The 22993-nt window shown below is 41.6% G+C and overlaps 2 protein-coding genes across 14 annotated transcripts in view; one reads left to right on the forward strand and one right to left on the reverse strand.

The window, feature by feature from the left end:
• ADK (adenosine kinase) overlaps positions 1-22993 on the forward strand; it is a 171840-nt gene that overhangs the window by 52779 nt on the left and 96068 nt on the right. For 7 of the 13 annotated variants that reach the window (XM_078782890.1, XM_078782895.1, XM_078782899.1 and 4 more), the window contains 8 exons: positions 7053-7131; positions 7919-8091; positions 8242-8350; positions 8458-8628; positions 13205-13240; positions 13568-13679; positions 13777-13863; positions 13985-14571. In XM_078782890.1, coding sequence (XP_078639016.1) covers positions 7053-7131; positions 7919-8091; positions 8242-8350; positions 8458-8628; positions 13205-13240; positions 13568-13679; positions 13777-13863; positions 13985-14109 — 892 coding nt within the window. In that variant the 3' untranslated portion in view covers positions 14110-14571. Of the gene's footprint in view, positions 1-7052; positions 7132-7918; positions 8092-8241; positions 8351-8457; positions 8629-13204; positions 13241-13567; positions 13680-13776; positions 13864-13984; positions 14572-22993 lie in introns of those variants that run through there. The other 6 variants (XM_078782888.1, XM_078782893.1, XM_078782894.1 and 3 more) reach the window with 1 other exon arrangement.
• The window catches only part of USP39 (ubiquitin specific peptidase 39), a 38109-nt gene continuing 30340 nt past the window's right edge, over positions 15225-22993 (reverse strand). Inside the window, exons 10-15 of the mRNA XM_068123980.2 lie at positions 16612-16752; positions 16457-16504; positions 16229-16371; positions 15990-16125; positions 15473-15559; positions 15225-15395 (exon numbers count right to left, since the gene is read on the reverse strand). Of these exons, the coding sequence (XP_067980081.2) occupies positions 15354-15395; positions 15473-15559; positions 15990-16125; positions 16229-16371; positions 16457-16504; positions 16612-16752 (597 nt within the window). The 3' untranslated portion in view covers positions 15225-15353. The remainder of the gene's footprint in view (positions 15396-15472; positions 15560-15989; positions 16126-16228; positions 16372-16456; positions 16505-16611; positions 16753-22993) is intronic.

Raw genomic sequence — 22993 nt, forward strand, 5'->3', positions numbered from 1 at the left:
AAAACAATTCTACATTTATCAAATTTTATCACAACTAAAAACTCTGATGGCGCATTCAAAGAACATATTAAAATAAGAGTCTTTAACTTCAAACCTCCTGAACCAGAGTCTATAGTTGATGCTGTAGAAAGAGTTAAACCTGTTGTTCAAACGTTGATTGAAAAAACACTAAAAGAAATGAAACCACTTAAATTTTATATGGGAGTAAAATTAGAAATGACAAAGGACGAAGGAGTTATAGATACACCATACATGAGAACTGAGCCACACTTTATATCTTCATATCAAGATTTTAAAACATCAGGAGTCTATGATGAACTTATTAAACAAGAGCAAGATGTGGATAATTCAATCGTAGGAAGTGGATTCAATATAGGAAAAATTATTTACATAGACATTCATATTCTTAAATCAGATCCTCTAAAAGCTTCTTCCTACATTGATTTACCCAGTGTTATCAAAAATAGAAAAGCAGTTATCAATATCAAAAATAAAGACAATAAATGTTTTCTCTGGTCTATTCTAGCACACTTACATCCTCCACATTTTCATGATGAAAGAGTATCTCATTATAAAAAATATGAGAATACATTAAATACGAAAGATCTAAAGTTTCCGATGGCTTTAAATGATATTCCTAAATTTGAAAAGATAAATAATTTATCAGTTAATGTTTATGGTCTAACAGAAACAAACAGCATTCAGGTTTTAAAGCTTTCTGACAATTGTAAACAAACTCATATTAATCTTCTATATTTTAATTCAGAGGAAAATTCACATTATACATACATTAAAGATATTGCTAAATTAATAAAACCACAAGTATGTAAAAGAACAAATAAAATATATATTTGTTTGCGTTGTCTTAACTTCTTCCATACACAAGAAAGATTAGATAAACATTCAAATTATTGTGGTGAACATAAATCAACGGTAATCAATATGCCTAAAGAAGGCTCAAATATCACATTCAAAGATGAAAAGAAAAAGATCAAACATCCATTTGTTATATATGCTGATTTTGAAAGTATTCTAGAAAAAATAGATACTGCTTCTCCAGATCCAAAAGATTCATACACAAATAAATATCAAAAACATACTCCTTGCGGTTTTTGTTATTATATCAAATCATCCGTTGGTGATAAATATAACAAGTTAGAGGAGTATAGAGGCTCAAATACCCCAGAGGAGTTTGTGAAACGACTAGAAAAAGACTGTGTCCGATTAACCAAGATAATGAGAGAAACTAATAAACCAATGTCTTTGACGAGTGAACAGAAAAGGGAATTTAGAAAAAACAATGTTTGTCATATTTGTGAGGAAAAAATTGGTGAAGGTCTAAAGGTTAGAGATCATTGTCATCTCACTGGTAAATATAGAGGTCCAGCTCATCAAAGTTGTAATATTAATTATCAACTCCCCTCTTTCATTCCTGTCTTTCTTCATAACAATGCTCATTATGATACGCATCTATTTATTAATGAACTTTCAAAGACATCTGGACACATTTCAGCAATTCCTAACACAGATCAGAAATACATTTCATTCACAAAAACAATTCACACATCTCCTATTACTCATATCAGATTTCTTGATACATTTAAATTCATGGCAAGTCCATTGGCTAACTTGGTTCAAAATCTAAAAGAGTTTCCATGTCTTTCAGAGTATTTTTCAGATAAAGATTTTCTAACACAAAAGGGAATTTACCCCTATGACTATATGGACTCATTTGAGAGATTCAATGAAACACAACTTCCTTTAAAAGAAAATTTCGATAACAAATTAAACAACAGTCATATATCTGATAAAGATTATGTACACGCACAAAATGTTTGGGAAAAATATAACATCAAGAATCTTGGTGAGTATCACGATTTGTATCTCAAAACTGATGTGCTTTTATTGGCCGATGTATTTGAAGCCTTTAGATCTGTTTGTCGCACTGGATATGGATTGGATCCTGCTCACTACTACACAGCACCTGGATTGGCTTGGAGCGCGATGTTGAAAATGACAAAACAAGATTTGGATTTGATAACCGATGTCGATATGCTTTTGATGATTGAAAAGGCAAAAAGAGGTGGAATTTCACAAGTATGCTCGAGCAGCTACTCAAAAGCAAATAACAAATATCTTCCAAATTATGATTCAACGAAAGAGAGTTCTTACTTGATGTACTATGACGCAAACAACTTGTATGGCTGGGCAATGTCTCAAGCTCTTCCTTATGGGAAACTAAGATGGGTAAAGGAAAAAGACTACACAAAGGTTTTACAAGATGTATGTATCTCTACACAAAAACAATTGGATGATTCAAAGGTTGGTTATTATTTTGAGGTTGATTTAAAATATCCTGAAGAACTTCATATCAAACATAAAGATCTTCCATTTGCTTGTGAGAAAGAAAGTCCAAAGAAAGAATGGTTGAGTGATTATCAACGATCGTTTGATATAGGTGAATCAACAGAAAAATTACTTACTACATTATATAACAAGAAAAATTATGTACTACACCAAAGAAATTTGCGACAATATTTATCAAAAGGTCTAAGAGTAGAGAAGATCCACAGGGTTCTAAAGTTCAATCAAAGTCATTGGTTAAAGGGGTACATTGATTTTAATACACAAAGAAGAACAGAGTCAAAAACAGATTTTGAGAAAGACTTTTATAAATTAATGAATAATGCGTGCGGTCTTTGGTAAGACCATGGAGAATGTGAGGAAAAGACAAAATATCAGACTAGCAACATCTTGGGAACAAGCATCAAAATTAATTAATAGACCGAGTTTTACTAGAGCTGAGGTCTTTACTGAGAACTTTTGTGCGATCCATTTGGTTAAAGAGAGTATTGAAATGGACAAACCTATTTACATTGGAACATCAATTCTTGACTTGTCAAAGTCATTAATGTATGATTACTTTTATATTAATCTAAAATCAAAGTATAAGGATAATGTGTCATTGTTGTATATGGATACTGATAGTTTTATTTTGAAAATTAATACTGATGATGTTTATTCAGATATGAAAAAGGACATTAATATCTATGATACAAGTAATTACAGTCCAGAGAGTGAGTTGTTCTCTTCTAAAAATAAAAAGGTGATTGGAAAGTTCAAGGATGAATTGGGAGGAAATGTTATGAGTGAATTTGTGGGATTGAGGTCGAAGGCTTATGCTTATAAATACATTGTGAATAACGTTGAAAAGACTGATAAGAAGTTAAAAGGTATAAAGAAAAATGTCATTAAAGAAACAATAAACTTTAAGGATTATTATAACTGTTTAACAACAAAGAAAGAAGAGTTTAGAAAGATTAATGGAATAAGAAGTTATAAACATCAATTATATTCAGAAGAGGTGAATAAGAAAGCATTGGGGGCTTTTGATGATAAGAGGTTTATTTTAGAAAATGGAATTGATCGTCTCCCTTATGGTTATATAAGTATATAAGATATATATATATATAAGTGATAAGTTAAAAAGGGGGGTTAGGGATTTTAACGGGCTACCGCCACCTTTTTTACTATTATATAAATGATAGAACCAAGTATCAACCAGACTAAAGAGTGGAGGTGTAATCAACCTTGGTATATAAATGGAAAACATAACGAATGTGAAAAATATCAGATTCAAGAGGTTGAGCGAATCACTGGTCAGAAGGTTCTCAAGACGGATAAACGTATTCATTTGTTAAGTGGGGTAATGGAGGGCGGGAAGAAAAATATATTAGAGTGGAGTGAGAACATTAATGGTTATCAATCGGATAATAAATATTATAATTTTAAAATGGTATGTGGGAGAGGAGGAGGTCAAACAAGAACCCTCCGTGAAACATACCACTTTATACTTTCACAACAAAAGGTTAAGGAACCTGTATACTTTATAAATATACTTGATGGGGATGAGTTCTATAGGAGAATGGAACTCTTAAAAAAGTTAGAAAGAGATAATATATTTATAGGCTCATTAGCAGAGTGGTCTAAGGAACTACATTAAGGGGGTAGTGGGGGGAATAGGGTAAAATTTACATGGAAGTGAGAATGATCATAGGTTCATAAGGCTAGAAGGATTATAGGTTCATAAAGGAAGAAAATCATAGGTTCATAAGGCGAGAAGGATTATAGGTTCATAAGGTGAGAAGGATTATAGGTTCATAAGGCGAGAAGGATTATAGGTTCATAAGGCGAGAAGGATTATAGGTTCATAGAGGGAGAAATAGAGGTGTTTATGATTTTTTTTAAAACAGGGGGGTAAATGACATTAGATAGGGATTTCCCATGTTAAACGGAGGTGTCCCAGAAGCAACATTTATCACCTACTTATATATTTGTCTTTTATAGGTGTAGAATGTAGATATAGATAGATATTTGCCTTTTATAGGTATAGATATTTGCCTTTTGTGGAAATAGATATATATAGATATTTGTCTTTTATAGGTGTAGATATAGATAGATCTTTGCCTTTTATAGGTGTAGATATTTGCCTTTTGTGGAAATAGATATATATAGAATTATAGATATTTGTCTTTTATAGGTGTAGATATAGATAGATCTTTGCCTTTTATAGGTATAGATATTTGCCTTTTGTAGAAATAGATATATATATATATAGATATTTGCCTTTTGTTGTATAGATATAGATATTTGCCTTTTAAAGGAATAGATATATATATAGATATTTGCCTTTTGTGGAAATAGATATATATATATAGATATTTGTCTTTTATAGGTGTAGATATAGATAGATCTTTGCCTTTTATAGATATAGATATTTGCCTTTTAAAGGAATAGATATATATATAGATATTTGCCTTTTGTGGAAATAGATATATATATATAGATATTTGTCTTTTATAGGTGTAGATATAGATAGATCTTTGCCTTTTTTGGTATAGATATAGATCTTTGCCTTTTATAGGTATAGATGTAGATATTTGCCTTTTGTAGAAATAGATATATATAGATATTTGCATTTTATAGGTGTAGATATAGATAGATCTTTGCCTTTTATGGGTATAGATATAGATATTTGCCTTTTGTAGAAATAGATATATATAGATATTTGCCTTTTACAGGTATATATATAATTAAGCCTCCCACTATGGGATATGCGAAGGTTTATTGCTGTTGTAGGGTTTGTTTATACAATTGGTGACACCAATTTTTAATGCTACCAGAGTTTATTCGACCCCTTGGAGTACTAAACCACCGCTTAGAAATTTTTTATTTAATTTTCTTCTTGCACTCCCAATTTCCGAGCTGTATCCCTGAGCCGACTAGGACTTTCAGAATGAATTTTGCATCAATAATAGGAATAAAAAGTACACAAGGTTGACATTTTTCTAACCTTGACTTAATTTTAAGGTCATGACCCAATTATAGATATTTTAACATTTTTCACCAAAATTTGACTGTCCAATCAAAACGAAATTGCCCTCTCTATATGGCGTAGACCAAGGAGCATTTCAGATTACTTCACATCATACTCCTCCGGGTTAAAGGTCAAGGTCAAATGGTGGTCTGAGAAAATAGTTTTTTTTTGTCATCACTCAATTTGGCCAATGCTGAATCTCAGACCGCTTGGCTTTCCGAGATGTTCTTGATCATGATGGTGTATCTGCACTGAAGTTCTGCACCTGATATTTGATTAGTGTCCTTGACCTACTTTTTCCGACTGTGACCAAATTAACAAAATACCTTTTTTATCATAACTTGAATAATTCTCCTCTGATTTACATGATGTTGCATTTTATGGATACATTGAGGATGGGGACATATTTCTTAATTTACACTATCACTAAATGTTAAAGGCCAAGGTCATATAGCGGTCCAAACAACAAAATATGCCATCATTGGATTCTGGGCCAAGGGTAAATCGCGGGCGATAGCTGGGGGTCCCTTTGAAATCACTTTGTGATCGCAAATATCTCGTTATTGTGTGCTCTTTCCGTATCTGTCACGCTTCATTGTGAAGGATCCTGCTATTGTAGAACAATTAAAACTATCACATTGAAATCGGTACATGAGGGTCCAAGGAATGCTAAAAAGGTATTTATGCCTCCGTTGACGAGGTCGCCAGAGGCGTTATGTTTTCAGGTGTCCGTCCGTCCTTCCGTGATAGGTTTTCGTTACCGCGATAACTTGCGAATGGCTGAAGGGATCTCAGTCAAATTTGGTGCATCTATGTATAATGAGGTAAAGATGAACCGATTATATTTTGGGGTCATGAGGTCAAAGGCCAAGCATCAGAGGTCATGTTAGGTAAAAATCCTGTTACCACGATAACCTGTGAACCAGTGATGGTATTTTGACCAAATGTGGTACAGTTATGCAGAATGATGTAAAGATGAACTGATTAGATTTTGGGGTCAAGAGGTCAGAGGTCATGTTAGGTAAAAATCCTGTTACCGTGATAACCTGTGAACCAGTGATGGTATTTTGACCAAATGTGGTACAGTTATGCAGAATGATGTAAAGATGAACCGATTAGATTTTGGGGTCAAGAGGTCAGTGGTCATGTTAGGTAAAAATCCTGTTACCACGATAACCTGTGAACCAGTGATTTTATTCTGACCAAATGTGGTACAGTTATGCAGAATGATGTAAAGATGAACTGATTCGATTTTGGGGTCAAGAGGTCAGAGGTCATGTCAGGTAGAAATGTGATAACTTGAGAACAGCTGAATGGATTTAAATCAAACTTGGTACACGTATTGTCATGATGTAATGATGTGGGTGGAGGCATATCGGTCGACGTCGTGACGTCGAAGATTGCCGTTCTAGTTTTATAATAAAACGCACGTTTTACAACTTTACAAGGAACACTATATTGTATGTTTAATACGTTTGCAATGTATGTACATTACGTCACTATATTACGTTTACAACGAACACTATATTGAAACGTCTTGAGTGATGGATCGAACGTTGTGTAATTATTACTAGAGCATCCTCATGAGTGAAGTCGCTTGAGGGAATGATTGTGCGGCGTTTCGGGAGGGCGAAGTGGGGCGTGCGGGCCGATTGAGTGAGATCGATTCCCACAGGTTTGAGGAAATGGTGAAAAGGTTTTCTGTTGAGTACATCGCTGGTGGCTCTACTCAGAATTCCATGAGACTGGCACAGGTACAGAACCTTGTTTTATTTGATAACGATATTGAAGCGACACACATGACACGAAAATCCATAATTTGAGCGAAGGCCTTGTGAGCTTTGTGAGATTGCATCAGACTAGATGAGCACTTTGTAAATTGTCTATTTAGCTAACACGATACTTGTTCTAAACCCATATTTTAAGATATCTGTTGAGTAGACAAAGTTGCCAATGTCTTATCCTTGCTCAAAGTGAATGTTTTAGAGATTATGACGTTGCAAGGATTGATTGTGGGTTTCTCAGAAATTATCTGAACGAAGACATCTGGATATATCTAACCAGCTCCAGTAAAATGTAATAATAATTGGATTTATATTGCACCTTTTGCCCGTGTATATTCCACTGCCGTTCTTAAATTGCACAACAAAATAGTTTCATCAATGTCTCAAAGAGAAATCTTCCCTTCTATACAAGGCCCGGTCTATATGCGACTGAAATTCCACTTCACGTGGCTGGGTGGCGACAGGAAATATTATGTCCAAGGAATTTACAAAAATTCACCATTCGGTGTCCTGCTACGCATTGGACTTGCAGAATCCACCGTCTGACAGCCTGGGAATTGCCAAATCGTATTTGCGCATGAACATTCTCGATGGAAGTGGACTTGGAATATTAAGTTGATCAGCTAGTTTAAAAAACTGGCCTAATTGTAGACGGTATGGAGCAGCCGTTCAACAAGTACCACGATCATTTGGGTGAACTTTGAATTGCCAATTACTCCTCACCCCAACCTTTACTCCCATCCCAATGTGAACACAGTGGCTCATCGGAGAACCGAAGCAAGCTGCAACCTTTTTTGGCTCCATTGGGCAAGACGAATTTGGCAGGAAGCTACAAGAGAAAGCAAAATTGTCCCACGTCGACGCCCATTATTATCAACACCCCACATCCTCAACGGGAACCTGCGCCGTCTGCATCACTGGGAAGAAACGGTAACGGTGGGGGGGGGGGGGGGGGGAGGGGTTGATCATAATCATTAAAATTAAAATATCGAGAGACTCGGGTGAATAATATCCTGTGCTCTAGTGCCTTATCCCTCAGCCTGGCTCTGTTGATGAGCGAGTGCCAACCCGTGTGTCCAGTTCTCTTGTGGCGCATCTGGCAGCGGCCAATCTGTACAACAAGGCAGAACACCTGGATCTTCCTGAAAACTGGGACCTTGTTAAGAAATCGCACGTGGTTTACATCGCGGTAAATACATCTGAACACTTCACCAGTTTTTTTTTTTTACTTCCTTGTTGCTTGCCATCTTGGTGCGAGCGTACCAGAATGTCCTCCTCACGTCTTCCTGTTCTTAGGGCTTTTTCCTGACTGCATGTCCAGAGGCGGCAATGGATGTTGCCACCTGGGCAAAAGAAAATGATCGCAAGTTCTGCTTGAACCTTTCTGCTCCCTTCATTCCCAAGTGTTTCACCAAACAACTCCTTGACATTCTTCCACTCACCGACATCCTGTTCGGCAATGAGACGGTACAATAAGGGAGATCACATCGGGGATTGGGGCTGGTAATATGGTTGAGGCCCGTCGTACAGACGCTGTAGGTGATGCGTATGATGGGTTTCAAAATGTCGGGATAAACCTTCTGCCTCGAAAGTGCTTTGGTCTGAACAACAGCTTTAACATACCATGGCATGGATCCTCCGCCTTTTGTAGCTATTCATCCATGAGTACCTGTGCGTCTTATTATATAATAATACGTCTGTCACGTAAAATATTGCGAGATGACGGAATCTCGTGGGATTGTGAATTGGACGTTGTTTTGAGGGAGGCCGCGGTCTCACTGCCGGCAGCCGACAGACGGTGTAACAATCTGATAGGGTATGTCATCTGTTGAAGTCAAATTTTACATTGTGTGCAAATACCATGGGTACCTGCTAGTATCTAATAATCATAATCGTACCTCGTAGCTTCAAAGCCGTGGCCAGAATCTGGTGTTATTTCTCTCGAAGTTCCGCAGGAATACAGGATGTTGACTGCGGGTGTCGCATCAGGAAGCATTCAAGTAAAGGTGGGCGCGATTCGGAAAATTTTAAGTCCGCTTACCGCTTATCCGCTCCGCCAGCCCGTGTAGTCCGATTCGCTTATCCGCTTCAGTGGCCGAAAATCTGTCCGCTTACCGCTTATCCGCTTCGATTCGATTTTTTTAAAGCGCTTCGACGTTTTTAAAGCGATTTTTGACGTTTCTAAAGGGAATTTAATGCTTTTTAAGCCTAAATAGCCATTTCTAACTACTACAAAGACAAACAAAGCTTTTAAGATCAAAAATATACATTTTTATTGAAATAAAATTTATTCAAAATGTTGTTGTTGTTGTTGACCGCCGGGTTGTGGATGTCGCTGTGCTGGGACTGCTGGTTTGCGTCGCTCGTGTGCCTGTCCCTGGCACTGCCGCTGGGCTGGAGAGTCAGAAATCTCTCCATCTTGACGTTATTGCCGCTCTAGCGTCCAATAAAATATTCAGTTTTCACTTACTAGGGCGTGCCCGTACGTGGGTGCAAAAAAACATGCGTGCAAACAACAACAACAAAAAAAAACTTTGAAACCACGTGGCAGTAACGACCACAGAACCCCCCCCCCCTCTATTTACATGAAATGGTTTGGTCCATTCGCAAAGCCAAAGCGAACGGCTTGCGAGTACGGTAGAACCCCCCCTCTATTTACATGAAATGGTTTGGTCCATTCGCAAAGCCAAAGCGAACGGCTTGCGAGTACGGTGACCATACCTTGGGAACCACTTGTCCGATTAATTTCAAACCTTGAAAAGGCACATCCTCGGGTCCCCAGCAATATACCTGGCAAGTTTCAAGTATATCGGACCCGTGGTTGTCGAGAAACAGCGGTCACAGACAAACACACAGACACACAGAGATTACTGGAATTATAGATAGACGAGGGCATGCCCGTACTATATCTATATCTAAAATTATATCCCCCCCTCTATTTACATGAAATGGTTTGGTCCATGAAATGTTTTGGTCCATTCGCAACGCCAAAGCGAACGGCGAACGCTTTACATGAAATGGTTTGGTGCATGAAATGTTTTGGTCCATTCGCAACGCCAAAGCGAACGGTGAACGGCTTGCGAGTACAGTGACAATCCCCCCGGGGTTTTTATTAGTTTTAAAACATAGTTTAACGCCAACATAGCGCCAACATAGTTTGCAAACGTGAAATAAATGAATACGCTCTCAAATGTGCCATCCGAGGCAGAGTGTGTCCGCCACGTTCGGCACACGCGATAGCTCGCTGCTCTCTGATTGGTTGAATCGTTTTTTGGACATAGCTCGGTAAGTAATTGTCCGATTAATATGAAACCTTGAAAAGGCACATCCTCGGGTCCCCAGCAATATACCTGGCAAGTTTAAAGTATATCGGACCCGTGGTTGTCGAGAAACAGCGGTCACAGACAAACAAACGTACAAACGTACAAACAAACAAACACACAGAGATTACTGGAATTATAGATAGATTATTCACTTAAATAAATATTCACAATTCTAGAGTAACGGCTCAGGCTAACAGCTGATTTGGCGAATCGTGATGCGCTTTAATTTTTCGGTAGTCCGCTTACGCTTATCCGCTTCGGCTTCCGGGGGTTGTTCCGATTCGCTTATCCGCTTCGAAAACGTTAGTCCGCTGCAGCGGATAAGCGAACTTTCGAAGCGGACCGCCCACCTTTGCATTCAAGTGCTCGCCTTTGCCCTCCTCATTCAGATCTCGGGCCACTACTCAACCTGTCATATACTCACCAATCCTTAACACACTGCATATTCCAGTTCGGGTACACCAATGTTTTTGCTCAAGGTATGCTCCCCATGAGAGTTGTTCTGCGGGGGTAAGGTCAGGTTCCACGATAATCAGCATATCCCACTATTTTGATACTATGGAGTCTTCCACAGTGGTATTTTGAGGGAAAATCATTTACTGAACTTCAGGTGGTGGAATATGTCCATGCAACTTGTGTCTCGAAGATTGCGGTGAATGGGATCATGATGAGTCATTCCAAAACCACACCAAGCTCTGTACGACGTGAATGTCTTGAGTCGATGTGCCAAGTGCTCTGCGAACCAATCCCGGATAATAGCTGCCCTGTGTGCAGTGGGATTGATCCACCATCTTCCCCCTGATAGCTTGCACGCAGGTGTCCTGCTCCTCAGGGTTGAGGAACTCTTCGCATTGTGTAAATCACTGTTCTTGTTGGTTTCTGACATTTGAGCACAAGCTTGTCAAGTGTGTCTGCACTGAACATGTGTGTAGGATTATCCATTAGGGCTTCGTGATGGTCTTTTGGAAACCTGTCATTCCAGGAACATCTGACACAGTAGTTGGTTTAGATATGACAGTTGAGCACTTGCCCGTCAAGACAACCAAACTACTGAGACCCTTCTGTTATCCTGTTGTTTTTTTCTTCTTCTTCTTATTTTTTTTTAGCCCATAGGACAATGCCGTCAGCGTTTGTCTGTCCGATGTGTTTGTACGTCCCTTCTGCTGGCATTTTGCAGGTTTATTCCTTTTAAAATTCGTTTTCTCTGCAACCATTGGTCCGATTGACAGGAAGTTTTCGCTATCAGAGCATGTCCTTCTGTATAATTTTTTTAATGATAAATATGTCATAGGCCACGTGATGCGGGTGCCATATTGGAAAACCCCAAAAAAACACCTCAATCTCAGAAACCGCTCCATAGGAACAAATGAAAGGTGGCTCATTGTAAAGTATTCACAATGGGGAATAACACGTCTTAATGATTTCATCGGTGCCTTCATTATGACGTCATAAATCAACACGTAGAACATTTGATCCGATCAGTATGAAATTTCTTGAGCATGATCTCGGGGAAATTGGTCAAGAAAACAAATTGACCACGTGGTAGGGCAACACCACCTGCGGTGCATGTATGTCCTTCACAAACGTCCACCAATCAGAGCTGAGGATCTGATCTACACGGGACAGCAGATCCTCCACTCAGCAAATCCAAGCCGAGCTGCACTGTTAGTAGACTATTGGTGGTGTGTGTGTGTGCGTGCGTGCGTGTGTGTGTGTGTGTATATATATATATATATATATATACAGGGTCCGGCTTGGAGGTGTGACGATTTTCAGAAAACTCGTCCACAGTTCTTTTTAGTCGAATTTCAATTTTTATATATTTTAAAGACTACATATATAATGCCATGTAATACACTGTAACAGACATTTTAAAAATGTAATATATATTTTATTTTTTTTGTAATATATATAATGTAATATATATATATTTTTTTGTAATATATATAATGTAATATATATATATATATATATATTTTGAATTGCTGCACCAAGCGTTACAGCTTTTGTCCAGCATGGCCTGAAAGTCACTTTACCCCTCCCCAGTAAATCATTTGGTCTTAAACTCTGAATATGCAGAGGTTTTATTGTGCGGTACTTACAATAATGAATCGGTCATTGTACCTGTATACCCTCCATCAATCTCCTTGCACCACTTTATTCAGCACAACGTCTTGGACATGTTGTGTAGCATTTGTAGAGTCGTCCGTGCGAAAGAGGCCACGACAGCAGCATGCAATTCTTCAACTATCCGACACCGGTTTGTCAACACCTCCTTGATGAAACCCCACACATTGTTTGGAGTCGTTAGTTGTGGGTCATGGTGGAACCGCTTTGGTTGAGAAGGTTTTCCAAAGCATTCCATGAAAGCCGTCCGTCCTTGAGTTTGGATTGTGTGTACCTTTTCGTGCCCCAAACGCGTAACCAACCGCTCTTCGATACTGTAACGACCTGTGTCCAGCATGCCGTCTAACTTCATACTGACTCCCGCGTCGGTGAATAAGTGTTGCCGCATCCCGCGGCAGGGTAGGGCAGAGGGGAAGGGAAGTGCGAGAAGTGTATTAGGGGTAAAGGGACTTTCGAGCCACCCTGTACATGGTGGATCACATGACCATCTCCATTTACATACTTTGAGACCAAGAAGTTTTTTTTCACTTTTAAATCGTTTTGTCACTGGGGGGTTACAGTCGACGTCATGATTCTTTTTCTTCTTCCCATAGGAAGCAGGTGCTTTTGGAGAGATGCAGAATTTTCAGGTAAGATTTCTTTCTATCCCGACTGATCAACCCGTCCAGATTTACCTCCCAAAACGACTTGTGTTTTTGTTTTTTGGAAATTTTGCCTCAAGTTTTTCTTTCGCAGCATCTTTCTGAAGTTGTCCGAGTGCTCATCTGTGTCGACGTTTCCTTTCAAAACTTAATGCAGCGAGACATTCTTAGGTTGATGGGAAAAGTCTCAACATGTAAACTCTCTCCAATTTAAAAGAAATGTTTTCATCTGTGGGAAAAAAATCTCAACTGCAATCTCAATTTTTGCGCTTTAAAAGTGTTCTGCAAGTCTTCTTCTTCTTCCTGTTGTTTCAGACGAACAGTGTGAAGGAGATCGCCAGGCTGACACAAGCCCTTCCCAAAGAATCTCTGCGGCCCCGTCTCGTGGTTTTTACGCAGGGAGAATTCAACACCGTCGTGGCCACAGGTGAACGCTTTCTTTACCGTCGTGGCCCGGTCGCCCCGCTCGTCTGGCGCCTCACTAACGAGTTTGCTTTTCGGTTTCATTGCGCATCCACTCCAAGGTAAGGAAGTCATGGAGTTTCCTGTGATTCCGATCAAACCCGAGGACATCGTGGACACCAACGGTGCTGGGGACGCCTTCGTTGGCGGTGAGTCTCGAGTCATCTGGATTCACACACACCAGCGGTAGTTGTGATCGAGGTTCTGCCAATCCCTGTGTACCTCGTGTCCCTCATCCCTGCTTTCCTCCACTCCTTCAAACCTCCGCAGGCTTCTTGTCCCAGCTGGTGCAGTCAAAGTCACTGGAGCGTTGCATCGAAGGTGCGCACTACGCTGCCAACGTCATCATTCAAAACGTGGGCTGCACACATCCGTCCGAACCAAACTTCCACTGATCCCCGGCCCCACCCTGCGATCCACCGTGTCGCGCGCTGTTCTTCGGTCTTCCGTTGTACCAGTTAAGTCACAGATGTAACGATTTGTATGTTCTTCCCAAACACCCAGTACTGTGCAGACATTCTCCCTGTACAGTATTCCCTTTTTAAACGTCCGGTAAGATGTCTCGTGCGACGTCGTCGGACCGGATGATGTCGAATTTACGGTACAGACTCCTCCTGCAAGGATTTGATTTCCTGTGCGGAAAGTCGAACTTCAATGGTACAATGTGGGCTAATGCAATATTGCGATTTAGTAAATTAAAACTACTTAACGCATCAACACGAGGTGGGGTAGCAAAGCTTGGGTTCCGTGGCTGCCGATTTGAAATCTTACACCGGCCCTCGATCCTTTTGATTTATGCACAATCCTGGTTTCACCGAGCTGCGATTTTTGAAATTAAAATTTTTTTCCTTCCTCTTTCCGGTCCTTTTATTATTATTTTTTCCCTCCCCACAACAGATATTGTTTCATCGTCACATTTGCAGTGTGATGTGGCTTTTCATTTCACTTTAATTACACCAGGTAATCGGCACCCACAACCTTCCTGGATCATGTTGTGGAATGGCGGCCGAGGCCCTTAAGCGAAGAAGATGAAAAAGAGCACTATTGAAACTTCCGATCATCAAAGTTCAAGATAATATTTTTGGTGCTCATCTTCTCTGTCTATCGTGGCACACTGGCAGCAAAGGTGCCACACGGTATATGATCGACATTACAGAGGTTCAGGCCTCGTTTTTGTGCTGAGAAAGGCTTTCAAACAAACAGAGCCCAAGTCAACGTTTCCTCCTGGGAATTCCTGCAAAAATTGTGGGAAATCGATTCAGGAGACCCCACCCCCCCAGTTTGGGCTCAAACCATCTCTAGTGGGAAGTGTAGATGCTCTTGTGCTTGTGCCGTGTGCTCTGTGCACCTCCTTTCCAAACACCAATGAAAGACTCAACTTGTATTTTATGGCCTTCAAAGCCACCCCACAACCAAGTTTACCAAATAAGAAAATGTGTGCAACGGTAAAACCTAGTAGCTGGCTTCATAGTCACATTATGATTGACGATGACGGATCAGAACAAGGATGCAAGTTTGAAGACGAGTTTTATTACAATTGTAGAAAGTCCATTAGGAAATCGGCAATACAAACGGTGCTACTTGTACATCTCATCAATGTTGTCCAAATTCTTGTACCTCATGCAGATGGAGTCCGATTCTACACCATAGGCAAATCTTCTCCATCCTGCCTCTTCCAAATCTACACAGATGGGGATAGTAAAGTCAGTGAGCTCAAATAACAAGATGAAGAAGAGGTTGTACAAATACAAGACAAACCTGGATGTAAGCCTCGGACAGTGTCAGCATCTGTGGCAGAATATCCGACACGTGTAGATCTTGCATCTCAAACCAGCGTCCGGCTCCCTGTGGTGGAATAATCATTTTGATTCATCCATGACCCGAGGTACAAATCCCATGGACCGCACGTTGTTACATTATACATGTCCTTGTGAAATACTTCAAATACATTCTCTGCGAGGCATTCCCAATTTATGTTTAAGCTGAACCTCACCCACATCCTTCCTTCTCCCAATATACTCCTCTCCCGAACATCTACTGATTCAGTCTGCCGCCACTACACTCCAGACCTCCTCCCACTACAATCCATCCTCCACTACTTTTAATATGCTGCACCTCATCCATCTTTATAACCATACTTGTGGTCGTTGGCCCAAAAACATTTTCTCCATTTTCTCCCACCTACCGCCTTCTAAAAGTGAATGCTCTTTTCCTGTGCTCCCCCCCCCCCTCCCCCCCTCACCAATCTGAACTACCTGCCACAGCCTCTACTCACCTGGTGAAACACATGCACCCTGTAGGACCCCTCCCCAGGTTTCCCATCGTGCACGATATTTGCCAGCAGATCGTAGGTTGTAACTGGGTGCTTGTGCTGCGCTTCCGTTGTGAGATAATCACGGAGGTCAACATTCCTGCACAAAAATAATAAATAGCGATTCAACACCTGCAAGCCCCATCAAGGTGCGCAAACTCGCCGAGTAACGAACGGTCGGACTCGGGGGGCCGAGCGCTCACGTGATCGGGAAGTTGACGATCGTCGGGTTCTTCTCCACAAAGAAATTGTTCTTGGTGAAGCGCTTGATGTAGAAGATAAGGTAAGGGGGCAGGTGTGTCAGCTGGAAGCGCCGGATGAAGCCTTCCTTCAGCGTCCGGTATTCCTGCATGTCGAGGAGGTTAACGTGTTAGTGTGGGATATGGACGGGACAAAAATAAAAGGGCCAAAGGCAACCTGTGTGTCCAAACCTTCTCTGTCTGCCCGTTGAATTTTGCCAGGATGTTGAACAGGGGAACCTGAGGGAAGGACGAAACGGCCTCGTCACCCCACGGTACAAACAAAATGCGTGGCATGCAACGAGCTGAGTGATGGCAGGTGTGACGTCAGGCCGGGTCACTCTCACCTGAGGGATTATGTTCTGTTCCAACTCGTCCTTGTAAAGAGGAGCCGAAGGCAAGTCAAGCGTCAGGTACAAGAAGGTAGTCTCATTGGCCACCTCCATGTGTTCTTCGTCGGCCATCATCACCGCTTTCTCCTCTGCACTCTAGCGCAAGGACGAGTTTCCTCAACCACATCATTCTGTTTTTATATAAAAATAACTTTGGAATGTTGTATTCATATACCTGTCTAATGTCAGCATCTGGGGCATGAACCTACCAATTCATATACCTGTCTAATGTCAGCATCTGAGGCATGAACCTAACAATTCATATACCTGTCTAATGTCAGCATCTGGGGCATGAACCTAACAATTCATATACCTGTCTAATTTCAGCATCTGGGGCATGAACCTAACAACTCATATACCTGTCTAATGTCAGCATCTGAGGCATGAACCTAACAATTCATATACCTGTCTAATGTCAGCATCTGAGGCATGAACCTAACAACTCATATACCTGTCTAATGTCAGCATCTGAGGCATGAACCTAACAATTCATATACCTGTCTAATTTCAGCATCTGGGGCATGAACCTAACAACTCATATACCTGTCTAATGTCAGCATCTGGGGCATGAACCTAACAATTCATATACCTGTCTAATGTCAGCATCTGGGGCATGAACCTAACAATTCATATACCTGTCTAATGTCAGCATCTGAGGCATGAACCTAACAATTCATATACCTGTCTAATGTCAGCATCTGAGGCATGAACCTAACAATTCATATACCTGTCTAATGTCAGCATCTGGGGCATGAACCTAACAATTCATATACCTGTCTAATGTCAGCATCTGAGGCATGAACCTAACAATTCATATACCTGTCTAATTTCAGCATCTGGGGCATGAACCTAACAATTCATATACCTGTTTGTAATGTCAACAACTGGGGCATGAACCTAACAATTCATACACCTGTCATGTCAGCATCTGGGGCATGAACCTAACAATTCATATACCTGTCTGTAATGTCAACATCTGAGGCATGAACCTAACAATTCATATACCTGTCTAATGTCAGCATCTGGGGCATGAACCTAATAATTCATATACCTGTCTAATGTCAGCATCTGGGGCATGAACCTAATAATTCATATACCTGTCTAATGTCAGCATCTGGGGCATGAACCTAATAATTCATATACCTGTCTAATGTCAGCATCTGAGGCGAACCTAACACTTCATATACCTGTCTGTAATGTCAACATCTGGGGCATGAACCCAACAATTCATACACCTGTCTAATTTCAGCATCTGAGGCGAACCTAACAATTCATATACCTGTCTGTAATGTCAACATCTGAGGCATAACAACAACAACATGCATTTTAAAGGCCATTTTCCCTGCTAGAGCGGGGGTTAGCCTTGCGGTCCCCATGACAATGTTCTCCATTTTGCCCTATTTTCTCCATCTCCCCTTGTTAACCCCCTTGCCCGCATTTCTTCTTCCACCATCTTTGGCCAAGTCTTTCTCGGTCTTCCCCGTCTTCTACTTCCTTCTACATTCATTTCCATCACTCTTCTCAACCAGTCACTTTCATCCTTCCTCAACACATGACCAAACCATCTCAACCTGTTCCTCTTCACAGCATCAATCACAGGCTCTATTCCCATCATTTTTCGCAATTCATCATTTGTCTTCCTCTCTCTCAACGATACTCCGCACATCCGTCGAACCATTCGCATTTCCACCCTTTCCAACCTTCGTTGCTGCTCTACGTTCATTACCCATGTCTCGCTCCCATAAATCATAACACTTCTCACACATGCAGCATACACCTTTCCCTTCAGCTTCAACGACACTCCCCTCATCATCAGCACGCCACTCAATTCCCGAAACTTCTTCCATGCACATCTCACTCGAGCAACCGTTGCCGAGTCTGATCCACCTTCTCCATTCAGCATGTCTCCGAGGTAGCAAAATGTTTTCACACCTTCCAGCTTCACGCCGTCTCCAAGATCCAACTCAACATTTCCTCCATCTGCAGCTCCCTCTGTGCACACCTTACATTTGAATGTAGCTACCACACTGGATAATGACCCTCTCAGACCACTACATTTTTGATGAACCCACTCAGCACACATTGTACACTGAATGGAGTTCATTCCGCCACCCTTCCTACACACAGCACAGCGCCACTTCCCAGTTCTTTCCACCTCACCACATGCTTTACCACTTGCCATCACCTTCGTCTTTCCGATATTCACCTTCAGACCTTTTGTCTCCATACATTCCTTCCACTTGTTCATCTTTTCCTTCAGTCCATCCATACTTTCTGCAATCAACACCAGATCATCTGCATACAACAACCCCCACGGTAAACCCTCCTTTACGTTCTGAGCCAGCACCTCCATCACAGCTACAAATAGTAGTGGACTTAGTACCGACCCCTGATGCACTCCCACCTTCACCTCAAACTCACCACTGTTCCCGTCCTTTGTCCTTACAGCTGTGCGCGCTCTTTTGTACATTGCCATCACTACTCTGATGAACCATTCCTCCACTCCTAACTTCCTCAATGCCCATGTCACTACTTCACGTGGAACCCTGTCGAATGCTTTCTCCAGATCGACAAACCCAAGAAACAACTTCTTCCTCTTCTCCATATACTTCTCCTGCAACTGCCTCACAATAAAAAGCGCGTCTGTCGTTCCTCTTCCTGGCATAAATCCAAACTGCATTTCGTCGATCTTCACTTTCTTCCTTATCCTCCTCTCCAACTCCCTTTCCAATACCTTCATTCCATGCTCCAATAACTTTATCGCTCGATACGAGCCACAGTCCAGTGGGTCACCTTTCCCCTTGTATAGAGGGACGAGGGTACTCAGTTCCCAATCCACTGGAATGCGGCCTTCTTTCACCACCAGATTGCAGGTCTCTGTCATTCTCTTCACACCCCAATTTCCCGCTGCCTTCAACATATCTCCCACAACTCCCGTTGGCCCTCCCACTTTTCTACTCTTCATTGCTTTTATCGCTTCCTCAACTTCCTCCTCGGTTATCTTCTCTGCCGGTCCTAAAACTGGGTTACTCTCTAAGTTGCCATCCCATTCATTCTCTGCATTCAACAGCATTTCCATATATCTCTTCCATCTTCCTTTAATTCCATCTGGGTCCACAACGATTTGTCCGACTTCATCCTTTACGCAACTCACCCCCATCACATCACACCTCTCTTTCGCTATCTGCTTTGCAATCCTGAATACCGCTCTCTGACCCTCTTCCAAATCCAAGCGTTCTCCGAACATTTTCCTACATGCCTCCTGCGCCTTTGCTACCTCTTTCTTTGCAGCCTTCCTGGCTGCCTTATAACTTTCATGCTCTGCCTTTTCTGCCCCCATACCCTTCGCCTTCTGCCACTCCTTGAACTTCTTCCTCTTCTCGTCAATCTTCTTTCCAACTTCATCATCCCACCACCATGTTTCCGAGTGCCTCGGTGGTCCTTTTGTCCATCCACATACCTCACCAACGGCTCCCAACAGACTATCTTTCATTGACATCCAACCACTTTCAAGCTCAACCACATCATCCTCGACCATACTCAGCCTCTCTTTTAATGCCTCCCTCACTGTCACCTCTTTCAACCTCCACACCTTCATTCTCGGTTGGTACTTCACCCGCCGAGCTCTCCTCGCACCTTTCACCCTTATGTCGCAGACAACCAAGTGGTGCTGTGAAACAGCCTCCTCCCCCGGGATCACCTTTGTGTCCCGGAGGTGCCCCCTATCTCGCCTACGCACCAGCAGGTAGTCAACGGTTGTCGTCGACGCACCTGACGTGTATGTAACAAGCTTATTATCCTCTTTCTGGAACTGAGTATTACAAATCAACAAATCAGCTCCATCAGCAAACTCCAAAATCCTTTCACTTTCTCCATTTCTCACACCATATCCGCAACCCCCATGAACTCCCTCAAAACCGTCCATACTGCTTCCCACATGTCCATTTAGGTCTCCTCCGACCACAACAACTTCCTCATCATTCACGTTTTCCATCAGCTTCTCTATAGCACACCAGAATTTGTCCTTCTCTTCATCGCTTCGACCAACCTGCGGAGCATATCCCGAGATGATGTTCACCAAGAGCTTTCCAATCATCATTTTCACCATCATCAACCTTTCACTCACTCTAGTCACCCTCACCACACTGTCTACAAACTCCTCAGAAAACAGGACACCAACACCATTCACGCCCTCTGGGCACCCTTGCCACACCCTTGCACCCACACCACACAACACCCTTGCCACACAACCATCTGAGGCATGAACCTAACAATTCATATACCTGTCTGTAATGTCAGCATCTGAGGCATGAACCTAACAACAGGCCCTTCCCTCCCTGATTTGGGAGCTTCCTATTAACAATTTCTATATTCTGGTGGACGATTGAAAGAGTAATTCGGCTGCTGGAAATAAAAAATGGGCCAAATGTATGAAAGGTGTTTAAAAGTTGGACGCGTGTAGAATCGCTAATCGTGCAATGATCACACGTTCAATGTTAATCGCCAATCATCGAAGAGAGTTTAGCTAATGCGGACCAAAACAATCACAAGCGTTTAAATAACAAAACGCTTACATGTCGGTGAGGACATGTTTAGGTTAGAGTGTGTGTAAGGCCTTGAAGCAGACAGATTTTGTCCCTGTTAAAGTGACCGATGTCCACACTAAGTGAGAGCGAGACCCTGCTACACCATACTTTGTATAGCGGCTGCATTGCATACGAAGAGGTGTTCAAACGTAATCGCTCCTATTATTTTTCTCCAAAATAGGTAAATATATTCAAATAAAACAGACACGAACATCAATCTTCTTTCTGCCATAGTGCATATTTATTCGTCAACATAATCACCCGGGCTGATAGTAGTATAGCCAGGTTCACTATGTTAACAAATATAATTTCGTTAAAAATTTTGGGAGATTAGCAAACCTGTACATTTTTGGAATCATCAGAGCATGGAGAATGCGAAAATCAATGTTGGCATTTGCACAGACACCTGCATGGCCGCCATTTTGGATATTCAAAATGGCCGCCATAAAATACATAATTTGCGCTATCTCGGCTTCTAGTCAACCGAGAAACTCAATTAAATATGCTAATCCTATGTTTTCTGGGTCAAGGAATCCAATAAAGGCCTCAAAATAGTGCTCAGGATTATAGAAAAGCAACAAACAAAGGTAATTGAAAACCATTGTCTTTATATTTGTGATAACTGTATTACATAATACATGATATTGAAAGTCCTTTGAAGTTATAGGTATGGGTTTATAAAGCAAGAAAGCAGCCTTGTTAGTATCAGATTTAACTATAAGTCCTATACACAGGATTTACTAGGTCTATACCGTTCAGGAATATTCTTTTACAGATCTTCATCACTGTCCTGAGTGTCATTTTCAAGGTGTCTACGCAAACGCCAACATTAATTTTTGGATTCCTCATACTCCAAAAATATATAGTTTTGCTAATCCCCAAAAATTTTGAACGAAAAAACAAAGTGAACCTGACTACAGGATGGCCTAGAGGTACACACACACCTCGACACTGTCTAGCCTGTGTTCGAATCCAGACCCAGCTATAAACTGTCATCCTGGCGTTTCACAGGTCGGGTGATTCATCAATGTGTGTGCCGTCCCTCGGATGGACGTTAAACTCGGAGTCACTGGGAGTCTGCCTGCATGGTTTGGTGGCATTTAAAGATCCCATGGTGTCCTTCGCAAAGAGTAGGCCAGTATCGCCGGCACCATGGCCAAATCCCTGCCCTGACGAGGCGAACGGCAGGCCTGGCCAAGCCAGTTTGTGAAGGACTTGGGCCAAGCTTCCCCCGGCTGACCACACAAGGTGGGATAATAGTGGCCGTTAAAGAGCAACAAAATAATCACCTCTGCAGTTCCAGTCAGTCATCCCAACTATCACCTCCAGTTATCCCATCCCAACTGCCATCTCCAGTCATCTCATCCCAACTGCCATCTCCAGTTATCCCATCCCAAATGCCATCTCCAGTCATCTCATCCCAACTACCATCTCATCTCCAGTCAGTCATCCCATCCCAACTGCCATCTCCAGTCATCCCATCCCAACTGCCATCTCCAGTCATCCCATCCCAACTGCCATCTCTAGTCAGTCATCTCATCCCAACTGCCATCTCATCTCCAGTCAGTCATCCCATCCCATCCCAACTGCCATCTCCAGTCATCTCATCCCAACTGCCAACTCCAGTCATCTCATCCCAACTGCCATCTCCAGTCATCTCATCCCAACTGCAATCTCATCCCAACTCTCACACTCTTACGATGTCTCTCCGAAAAGACCGACTGGACAACCCTCCCATCTACTTTCTGAAT

This window comes from Myxine glutinosa, chromosome 8 (assembly GCF_964187855.1).
Source record: "Myxine glutinosa chromosome 8, kmMyxGlut1.1, whole genome shotgun sequence".
Lineage (NCBI taxonomy): Eukaryota > Metazoa > Chordata > Myxini > Myxiniformes > Myxinidae > Myxine > Myxine glutinosa.